An 11,686-nucleotide genomic window follows, 5' to 3' on the forward strand; every position below is an offset into this window, starting at 1 on the left:
TCACAAGGGAAATATCATATAATCTAAATGAACAAAGCATGAAAGAATGGCTATTTTAAGAAATTTTGGATACATTCAAAGCATGATTCAAATCAAAATGATAATTGAACAAATGTATGCTGTGCCTATGTATAGATCGTCATGATATCAAAATAAATGTCTTCCAGAAAGATGTACTTTTTTATGTCCTCTTCTTTACAAATATTGACGATGGTCATTGCAAGAAGCCAATGTTCTTCAAAGCAAACCTAGATATAAATTCAAAATTTGATCAGCTAAATTTTAAAATTATTATCAACAACAGCATGGCCAAAAAGAATTAAAAGACTTTGGTTTTGTCCATTGTTGAAGGCCGTTCATTGACTTACATTCTCTCATTTCTGTGTCATTTGGTCTCTTGAGTAGAGATGTTTCATTGGCAATCATACCTCATCTTCTTATTTTTATAAAAGACACACATCAGTCCATCCAAATCTAAAACAAAACGAAACGGAACACTATAGATAACCTACATTTATTTGCACCCAACAAGAATCTCATATGAACCCATGTGGTCCGGAAGTATCAAAAGTTCAAGACCTGTTTCACCAAAAGTGTTCGTCGAATTGCTCATTGCAAATTAAAGATAAAAAATGAATAATAATGCCATTACAATACTAATATCAACAAGGATACAATTCAAATAAAATTGAGAAAGGAAATGGTGAATATGTCAAAGCGACAACCACCCGACCATAGAGCAAACAACAGCCGAAGGCAACCAATGGGTCTTCAATGTAGCGAGAATTCCCGCACCCGTAGGTGTCCTTCAGCTGGCCCCTAAAATATGCATAATAGTACAGTGATAATGGACGTCATACTGAACTCCGAATTATACACAAGAAACTAAAATTTAAAATCATACAAGACTAACAAAGGCCAGAGGCTCCTGACTTGGGACAGGCGCAAAATTGCGGCGGGGTTAAGACTTTTAACACCGATACAAGGATTCAAAATTTGTAAGCAAGACGTGCGTTTCTTCTACAAAAAAGACTCATCAATAACGCTTGACTCAATAGGTTCAACAAAAGGCCAAGTAAAATTCGAAGTTGAGAGCAATGAGGACTCGAAATTCCGAAATATTTCAAGTGTTAATTGACTTTTTGGGACTTGAAAAAAAAATCTCCATATAAGTTATCTATGTTAGATATTTTGAGTCCTAAGGGTATAATTAATTTTTGGAAAATTATAAATTACATAATTTACTGATAATTATATAACGTTTTAGTTCTATAAGGACAAGATTTGATCTATTCGTAAACCTCTTTGGGCCAATGGCTGTAGACTATGATTGATCACTGTGCTTAAGTGTTTCTTTTATTCTATCACAAAAAACATCGAGTCAATTTGCAAAATATTAATTTGAAAAGAATCAACATATGATATTCGTATGAATCTTTATAACAAACCTGGAATACGTAAAGTTAAAAAACAAACTATTTTGGAACGTACGGACGGACAAGAATATCAGCTAATGACCCCTCCGATGACGGCCCGGGGGGGGGGGGGGGGAGTGAGACAACTATATTCATCTTCTAGAGTTGATAGATACCAAGTTAAAAGGAGAAATAGATTTTCACAATGTCCTTTATAGTTAGTTCTATATACACCTTACATTGTCCATAAAGGATTGTCTGTGTATATATAAGTATTGTCTCTCTGTTACATGTAACTTCACCTGTTATGCACGTTAACGAACCATAACAACAATTATTTGATGTGTTCTCTTGTCCTGAACATGCATGAAATATTTACCTCTGCGGGATTTTAAGCAAACAACAATCTATCAATCATTTACACTCTGCATGTACGGGACGATTGAGTTTAATATAAAGGTATATTAAAACTATGCATGTTGTGTTATTTCCTTCTTCATAAGGAAATATTCTCTTAAAACAAAATCATTTGAATGTGACTTGATCTGTTTCTGGTATTAACTGTTATCTTAACTGGTACATTGTACCTACTTCCGCATAAGTAATGAAATCACATGTGGTAATTCTCCAATTTATCAGGCCAACGTACGTTTTTTTTTAATTTCTTGTTTAAATTGAAATATATTAATATAATAAATCTAGAATTAAAAAGCTTATACTAATAACTTTGGAAACGTTATCTTTGGCTTTTGTATGTTATCGCTTAAATGAAGTGCAGGATATAAACTATTTAGAATGCGTTTTGTGTTTTTGATGTTTAAATGAAAATTAAAATTTACTGGCTCAAGATTTAAGTATAGTAAGTAATATATAGTATTGAAAGAGGTATTGGTTTATACCCAATATCCGTATTTTACCCAATGTGTGAAAACTTGCGAAATGATGACACCTAGATTTTTTTTTAATAATAACGTATATAACGTTTATGATAATATTTTTCAACAGTGTTACTTGTATGAATTGTGGTTACATGTACCTGTGTTGATGACAATTTTGAGACATTGCATTTTCATTTCTTTGAAACTTAACTTCGTAGGCCAAATAAACTTGTACGAGTATAAAATTCAATCCACAGTTTATCTCTTATATAATACTAGGTTTGGTAAGGGATGTCGTACATATTCATAGTGAAACATTTATCAAAGTTATTAGGGACGACATCAAAAGTTCAATGAAGGATAAAAAATTTAATTCACATAGTTTTTTCACTGACCCCCACACACCCCTCTTAACTTAATTTGGGAAAAATTGATTGACCAATAGGGATATATGTAAAATCGATTTTAGATTAACAAAACTTGCAGCAATGTTGACCCCCCCCCCCACCCACCCCCAAACTATTTGATTTAAGTTTTTTTTTTATCCTACATCGATCTTTTGATGTCGTCCCTTAAACGGCAGCTCTGATCCATCTTTAACCATTCATAAATAAGTTAAAACATAATGTTGAAATAACTTTATTAAAACTTCAAGGTACACGCTTGAAACTTCGGTAATATAAACTTTATAAAATACTAGTAGATTACATAATGTTAACTGCTGCTACAGAAGTTCAGGTTCGTTATCGAGGATTTTTCAGAAGGTTTTTTGCCCCATGATATGGAAGCCGGAAATATTGTGGAGCGTAGCTTTTTTGGAGGGGACAATTTTATGTTAATCAATGATATATTTTCTAATTAAAGGTGGGTAACATCCCCCTTGTATCCACCCCTGTGATATGATTTTACTGACCCAAACAGTCCTTATCTTCACCAAGTAACGACCAGTCGAGAAAGGGAGCTTATTTGATTCCATCCATGTGGTTCGTTTGTGATATTTTCCTCATACATATCCTATGCATGTCTAGAACAGATCTTTTATAGCGAATTTCACCTTGTTTTGCAGTGTTTACTGTACAAATTACTGGGAAATACGCCAAAGAAATAAATATTTACCGAATGGACATGATATTTTCGGGGTAAAGACGGATACGTAATTCACTGTTGAGATATGCGACATTTATTTGTAAAATTTCATATACATTATCTTTACCAGTTAGATATTTTTAGTCCTAAGGAAGTATCAAAGTAAAGGAAATATAAATTACATAATTTATTGACAATTCTGTGCGGGTTTCAGTTGTCATAAAATCAATAACTACAAATGTATCATGGTACGAAGTTTTATAAGATCTGTCAAATTTTACATAAAAGAATCACATGCACAATATATTTACTACATATAAGTAAAATCGCAAGGCAATCTACAATTAATTCCAGGGGCTCCTTAAATCTGAATCAATGCCCCACCTCCCCGCACCCAATCAAGAAATTTATAATAATAAGAATAATAATTCACGGTGTAAAATAAAATGTTTAAACCTAAAAATCCTTTAATAATTCATAAAACTATGTTTTGGGTCCATTTTGAATAGTACATCCCTGATATAGTATACACAATGTGGAAATTTTATAGCAATATATATATAACAAAATAAAATAAAACATAAATCTATGTAAAACGTGTTAATAAATATACAACTTTTCCTGTCTCGTTTTTAAATCTTTCATTCAATCGCTCGATACGTCTTTAAATATAGTTTTTTTCAATAGAGTGCACTGTTTCCGCTCAATATTCTCATATACGAAAATAAGATAAATGCGATTTGCACTATGAATTTCTCCCTTGTATATTGCAATGACTTCCTTTTAAGGCATGATACATTCTTGCCCTAGTCTACGTGCATTTGCCGGACAGCTAGGAACACATCTATCACCGAATTGGAAATACTTGCACATCTGAAAAAAGCAACACATAATGTACTTTAGTACGAGAAACGTGCATTTGCCGTTCACAATAAGAAGTCTGGCACAGGGGTTTGTTACTACTAGCTGGATTTGATATCCATGGGAAAACCGGTAAAAAATAACAAGCCCCTGTGAGCCTGGTACATGAAACTTTAATGTGTTTATTTTGTCAAGGTAAGACATACTGATTATAAAAAAATAAAAATTATCAGACTGTCGGCTATTGGAACCAACTGCGCTCCACTTCACGTACACCCTTTATTCGTTTAAGGCGTAATTGTTTTCATATGTAGGAAAGTTTTTTTTATAAACTCTTCTGTTGTTCTCTTGTGGATAGCTTTCTCATTTACAATCATTCAACATTTCCTTTTTTTCATTTATTAAATTTTGGTGTAAATTTGATTGTTCAATCTTTGTCTTATCTCACTGTGTTTTGGACTTATGTTTTTGTATTCGTCCTTTTTACGTTTGTTTTTCGATTTGTTTGTTTCTTTGATAAACCTGATAGCTCTAAAGATGATTTTTTAGAAGTTTTTTGGTTATGTAAATAAATCAGCTCGTTAAAACCTGAAGTACATAATACAACAATGCCTTATCACGTGACAACAGTACTGCATACAATTTTACCTCACAATCAGAATCGCTTGGACCGTAACATCCGATGGCACATTCTGGATGGCAACAACCTAATATATAACTGTCATAGCAACGGCCTGGACAGGAAGAGTGACAATGTGAGCTCCGCACTGAAGAAAGAAAGAAAAAAATGTTCATTGAATGTTTTAATCCTAGAACGTTTGATCTTCTAAGAAAGACAACCGTGTCTGCTTTTTGGGTAAAATATTAATCTGGTTATCTCGCTTTTGATCATCGTTAACATGTTACAATATATATCAATACGATCAGTATGGAGTTTGCCTATATTTTAGCATTTCTGACAAAGTAAGGATTCGTCTAGTCTATTTTTGCCGCACATATCGTTGATTTATATATCGTTTTATCTCACATGGTTTGTTTTAGATTTTCAAAAAGGATTTTACTATACAAAACAAATCTTGCGGCCTATTCATTGTGTATATGTAGCGAAAACAAAGCAATTAATGTTGCCTACCTGTCTGACACATGAATCTAGATTCTCCCCAACAACGGTTTACACCATCAACCTCACACTCTGTATCACATTTCTTCTCACCTAAACATTAACAAGATTAAGATATTCTTCAATACTATTTCTTTTTTCTAAACGAACTTATCGATTCAAAGTTTTGTAAACTATTACTTCATAACGACAATTTTCACATATTTAAAACTCGATATATAAAAAAAAAATTGTACTAGCAAAAGGGAGAAAAGGGGCCGAGTTTTTTCGCGTGTTGAAGACCCATTATTGGCTTTGGGCTGTTATCTACTCATTGGTCAGGTTAGGAACTCCAAGTTGTAAGCTTATAAAATCATAGTTCACTCCACACATGTTTTGTTCAAGGTTATACCTGCAGCGGAATCTTATAATTTTTTAAATCATATTTTTGAAGAAAAAAAAATCTTTCTAATTCAGTTGATCGCATCATAAATAACTGTCGAAAAAAAGGAAGACGACATCAACTAAGAGACAATTAAAAAACTTCAATTGAAGATGCAAAGACACCAAAACATCAAAAAGAAAAATAACAGTCGACAAAACAAAAAAAACAAAAATAAACATAAGATTGAGCAGCAATAGCCCCACAAAAAATGGCATTGTACATGGGAGTACCTGAAGGTAACCATGGACCACTGAAATAAGTCATGCGGTTAATGCAATATGATGGATTATAAAAATTCCAAAGGTAGACAAAGAAATATCTATGAGAAATTCAATTAGGATGTGTTGCTTGCTTTGTGAAACTCGCTAAAGACTACAGAACTTAAATGTATTATGAAAAATAAAAACTTTTCTTCTAAAGTCGAAGGCCTTTTTAATTTCGAAGTTAATTACCTAAAGAAAAAAGTCGATACAATTGGTTTGCAAAAATATTAATAATATAATTAAGAAAAAAAAAACACTTGTTTTTTGTTTTATATATTTTGATTCATGACCTTAACTGCTGTTTTGTTCCATGGCTTTATCTTCAATGGAAATTTAAAAGTACAAAGAGACAGCTACTTAACAATAATTACAAATACGTCTAGCAGTATGGATTAGATAAGAAGATTACATTTTATTCGCAACTGTCATATAAATAGAATCTTTTGTCTAGGAAAATAGATTTAATCACGATTTTCTCTTAAATATCAATACCCACTCAAAAACAAGACAGTTCATTGCTACAATGTAGTTGTGTGTTTTGATTTAGTATCGTCGACATTGTCAAACACTGTATTGCAATATTGGATATTTAAACAATCTAGCTGTCTTTTTTATATACTAAAATATAACATATATTTCTTAGTTTTTAAAAACTATCAAAAGCTTATGTTACCGGAGAGCATGCATTTTTCTTCAAAATTGTTCGTCTCCTCCGGGACTCGAACCCGGGACCTCTGTGTTACAAGGCAGCGCGTGTACCGACTGAGCTAAAAAAAAATTAAAAAAAAATCCTTTCTTAGAACAATCGATTACGGCTATTTAAATATCTACCACATTATCTAAGGGAAGCTATCCCGTCACACTTACAATTTTCAGAATAAGCCAGTTCTCCGTACTTCACAGGTCCTTCGTTGTCAGGAACAATCGAACCCCAATCAATTGTATCTATGTAGCACAAATGAGGATTTTGTGCGAAGAACACTTTTCCTTTTGAGATTTCTGAAAATATTAAACATCGTGGGTGAGAATGTAAAAGTACACAAATATATAATCGGATCTTCTTTTTTACTAATAGACCGCAAATATTACTTGACGTCAAATGAAAGAAGGACAATCTGACAGGTAGAATCTGGTTAAGCCTGTAGAAATCGGTCAGATATGAAATAAGAACCTTTTTATATATCTACATAACTTTAGAAGTATTTCATATTTACGCAAAATCTGTGTCTAGTAATTATTGTTTTTCCTGCTTTATTCGTTTGTTTGTGTTTTTGAGAGAAATGATGGATAATACGGTCTCTGTTTTGTGTTCGCTTTTTCTACATTGACTAGAGGTAAAGAGGGAAGGATAAATGGCCTTTGTTCGTCTTGTATTTTTTTTAAATTTTAGTTTATTTTATAATATTTCGGAAGTAGTATGAAGTCCATTATCACTGAACTAGTATACATTTTTGTTTAGGGGCCAGATGAAGCACGCCTTGGGTGCGGGATTTTATCGCTGCATTGAAGATTCATTGGTGACCCTCGGCTGTTATCTGGTCTTTGGTAGGGTTGTTTTCTCTTTGACCCATTCCCCATTTCCATTCTCAATTTTATTTTTTATATATTTGTGTTGTGGGTCTATCAGTGAACCATCTACTCCGTAGCAAGCAAGTTGTGTTCGTATAGCTTAGTCTTAGTTTTTTATGCAGTGATTATCCGACTGGAGTTTGTCTTTTAATTGTTGAATTGCCCCCTCTCAATTAATTGACATGCAATAAAAATAGTATTGACCGTAAATATCAAACTTTTACCTAACAGTGATGGTAATTGGAGTTCACGGAGTCCAACTCGTTTAGGGTCATTTCCAGCTTCAGAGGTCAAGGCCACCACAAGGCCGTATTCTTCACCCATTATGTTATAGGTGCTGTCTGCTCTGATCAATCGTAAGTTGATGAGGGGAATAGTTTGTACTTCTAACAGGCCCAGTAAAACATAACCAGTCACTACTTTGATTGAAGACAGGAAACTAATGTCATATGAAGAGTTAATGGCCTTATCCACGTGAGTTATCTCAAGATTTCCTTCCACATGGGTGCAGTCTTTGAATCTCCTGCGGAGTGATTCGTAATGGTCGTCCTGGTTACCAGACATTCCAAATCCAACATGGGTTCCATAACATTCTATAAAGTATTAAAGTCAACATTTTAATTATTATGATTTCAAAAATAAAATTGAGATAGCACTTGCTTAAGATTCTAAAAACATGGACATTATCAGACCAAAAGAAGTCCGGAAATGTGGATCTATCTTACAAAAGATATTTTTTTGTATGATTGGGGCTTATAATATATTTACAAATTAAGCTTTGAGTTGAGACGAAATTGATAGGTGTGATTTATTTTTAAGTAAAGTAGAGCTTTTGTTGACTTTTTTATTTTTATAATTTGAGAAAAATGGAAATCAACGGAAAACAGAGAGAAATTGGTGTTAATATAAAGAAAAGAAGATATGGTATGATTGCAAATGGGACAACTCTCCACAAGAGACCAAAATGACGCAGAAATTAACAAACGATTAGATAAAATAAACTGCGCTGTTTACAAAGAAATAATTCTGAGTTGCTGTTAATAAAAGTTGTCTTTTTGAAATTTTTGTTGGAAAAATATGGGAAAACGACACCCTTTTTCATTGGTGTTTAGTTACTGTAAGGTTAATATCTAATCTGTTTTGACGTATTAAATGTGTTCATGCATATATATGTTCATCAATATTATATTACTAGAATAACAGTAGTTTATATATTATGACCCTCTATTCTTAGCTTTCCGAATTAAAATTGAATCATATTTGAACTCCTGTTATTTTAAAACCTGAAACTTTTAGCTGCTAGAACATGTAGAATGAACAAAAAAAAAAACCACTATTTTTTTCCACAAAAACTACAGGCGAATAATTAAGGTACAAGCTGATCTAGACGAATGGAATCGGAAAATGTTCATGCAAGATGTCTACGATACAATGTTAATCTTGATGAGATCGAATATATACTTGTCCAAAATATTTAAAAAATTTGAAAGATAAATGTTTCTGCAACGTAATTGCTATTCTCTAAGCGGACGTGGTTTACTTTACAAACTCCACTCCTTTATCATGTTTATAAGTTATATTCTCTGACATTTTATGTTTAATTATGGATTATCATATCAAATTAATAAACATGATAAAAGTGTTTTTGATTTTTGAGACAGGTTGTTATTTTTATGTAGAATCTTATTTTTTGTGTAATCATAAAACTATAAATATAATATGCATGTGTGTATTTCATGTCTGAAGTGTGTCTGTATATATAATCTAATCATATAGTGAAAGGTTAACAAAGGTCACATTCTTGTAAAGTTTTAAGTGCAGTTACAATCATTAGTTGAGTATTTACACAGCACAATCATGTTCTATGAATTTCTGATTTATAATTTACTATACTAAAATTAAAGTTAACATATATTTGAATTGTCTATTCAATTTGAAGTTTGATAAACTGAAATCTATTTGTAGATAATTTATTTAATGAGCACAACATGCATGCAAATGATTCATTTAAGTTATTATTTTTCAAATAATTTAACAAATATGAACTATGTTGATAACAAATTAACAAACCTTTAGTTACTTCACTATCCACGTTAACTATTTCAACACCAGAAAGGAAATTTAACACACAAAGAAATGTAAATAAACACAAGAAACCCGAAAAATCTTCCATTTTGACTGCTGATGTAAAAAGTTTTGGTCACGTGATATGTTCTCATGCTCATTAGCTAAGTGATGCCGAAGATGTAAAAAAGAAAATGTTCTTGTGTTATAATGCGTATAAAATGTAGAAAAAAACCTGAGCCAAAATAAAAGTTACTAAAAGGAGGCGTTTCGACATGCGTTTGATTAATTGATGAATGCTTTTATTTTTATCTTCAGTGGCAAATATTTCACATAATTATGGATCCAATTTAAAAAAAATAAGTTGATGAGATTGCCGACTCTTCACTAGAACAACGATATAAGTACCTTATTCAATAATGAATCATTTATATACATATATAGAATTAAAGTTTTGCAAAAAAGCCGGTTGCCTGGAACGAAGGAACGGAAGTTCAACTGAAGTGAAACTTTAAATATGTAGTGTACGGATTTGATTTGCAATAGTTCACGAACTCAGTAAATAAGCTTTTGCAAGATTTTATGCTTGTACAGTTGGCGTTTTTCAATAAAAGCGTGACTTTCAGACCTTATAAAATGGAAAATCAACTTGTCTAAAATTTTATTTCAAGAGTTAATTTGAATACCTCTATTATAGACCTGTTTAATGCAATCTTAAATACTCTTTAAAATGATATCATTTTCATAATTTATGTACTGTTTCGTAGGGGAAATTTGTCCACTACGAAACTGCTAAACACACATCTTATTGCAATGTTAAATGTCTCCTACATGTATAGTCATTCCAGTTTGTTTACTTTATATACTAGAAAGATCTCCTTTTTTTTCTGAATTGGAGAACCATTTGTTATCGATAAAGATTAGACAGTACTCCACATATGAAGGTACAACTCATGTTACGTAGTGGCCATTTTGGTGCGTTTCTATGTTTACAAAAGCATACTGAAATAATACATGAAACTAACCCTTGTTATTTGTTTTGGACGAACATAATTGAAAAAAGAGTAAAAAAGACTGCATGGTAGTGGTAGTGTCCACTACCAAACGTTTTTCTTCCATACTTGTTTCGTAGGTGACCGTTTCGTAGGGGACATATTCACATGTTTTATTTTTTCCCCACATCCCTGTAGCACAATAGTAACAAGACTGATTGTATTAATCAAAGCATATATTAAGCTGTACACTGATATTTTTTTCATAATTTTACTGAAGGAGATTTGACCCGTTTCGTAGTGGACATTACCAAAACATACAGTATCACTCTGGTCCATTTGATGTGCTCATTTTTTCTTACCAACAATTTATATAATTAACTGCTGTTACAAAAGCATCACTTCTTTTGTCAATCTAATTAAAAACCGATCTCTCATGCTCCCGTTTTCTGATATGTCGCGTGGGAGACATATAAAAAAACGGGAGCATGAGAGATCGGTTTTTAATTAGATTGTTCTTTTGTAAGACCCTAATGTTTATATCTCTTGCAAACAAAATTACATTGATTTTATTAAACTATTTAATAGCAAATTTTAATGACTTCGTTTCGTAGTGGACATTTTGTCAGGGACACACCTTCTGAAATTAAAAATCCTATGTTAAAAGCTGTTTATTAAAATATGTTGGCTCTAAACATACTTTTGAATTATTAAAGAACTTATATTAAGTAAAAGTTAAATTTATTTCTTCATTGTTTTACGATATTTTAGAGTATGAATGTTGAACAGACGGTCTAGGGACATGCCGTTTTGGTTGTTTTGGACCATTCAGGAATCAATATCTTATCAATCTTTCTTAAACATGTAAAAATGGACTGTTTCTTTGCTTAAAAATGTTAAATCTAATTCAATGTACTGACTGCACAAAAAATTACTTGTAAAGATCAAACGCATTTTTTTTAAGTGGCGGGGACAAGAAATAACGTTTTTATTGAAAAACACACATGTGCACAA

The 11,686-nt window shown here is 32.0% G+C and overlaps 1 protein-coding gene across 1 annotated transcript; it reads right to left on the reverse strand.

The window, feature by feature from the left end:
• Window positions 1-2,916: 2,916 nt before the first annotated feature.
• Window positions 2,917-9,853, reverse strand: LOC139503428 (epidermal growth factor receptor-like). Its single transcript, XM_071293208.1, has 6 exons — window positions 9,687-9,853; window positions 7,841-8,209; window positions 6,915-7,046; window positions 5,373-5,453; window positions 4,889-5,007; window positions 2,917-4,252 (listed from the first exon to the last, which is right to left on the reverse strand). Exons 1-6 carry the CDS (start codon window positions 9,787-9,789, stop codon window positions 4,163-4,165), a joined length of 894 nt encoding a protein of 297 aa, XP_071149309.1. The 5' UTR covers window positions 9,790-9,853; the 3' UTR covers window positions 2,917-4,162.
• Window positions 9,854-11,686: the final 1,833 nt, after the last annotated feature.

The sequence above is a fragment of the Mytilus edulis genome, chromosome 14 (genome assembly GCF_963676685.1).
Source record: "Mytilus edulis chromosome 14, xbMytEdul2.2, whole genome shotgun sequence".
NCBI lineage: Eukaryota > Metazoa > Mollusca > Bivalvia > Mytilida > Mytilidae > Mytilus > Mytilus edulis.

Bases quoted from the DNA above. Each gene is read 5' to 3' on its own strand.
- LOC139503428 (XM_071293208.1), bottom strand. From the start codon at position 9,789: ATGGAAGATTTTTCGGGTTTCTTGTGTTTATTTACATTTCTTTGTGTG. The intron at 7,047-7,840 runs GTAAAAGTTTGA...TAATATTTTCAG, and splicing joins CCAATTACCATCACTGTTAG to AAATCTCAAAAGGAAAAGTG. The intron at 4,253-4,888 runs GTAAAATTGTAT...TGCTTTTTTCAG, and splicing joins CAAGCGATTCTGATTGTGAG to ATGTGCAAGTATTTCCAATT.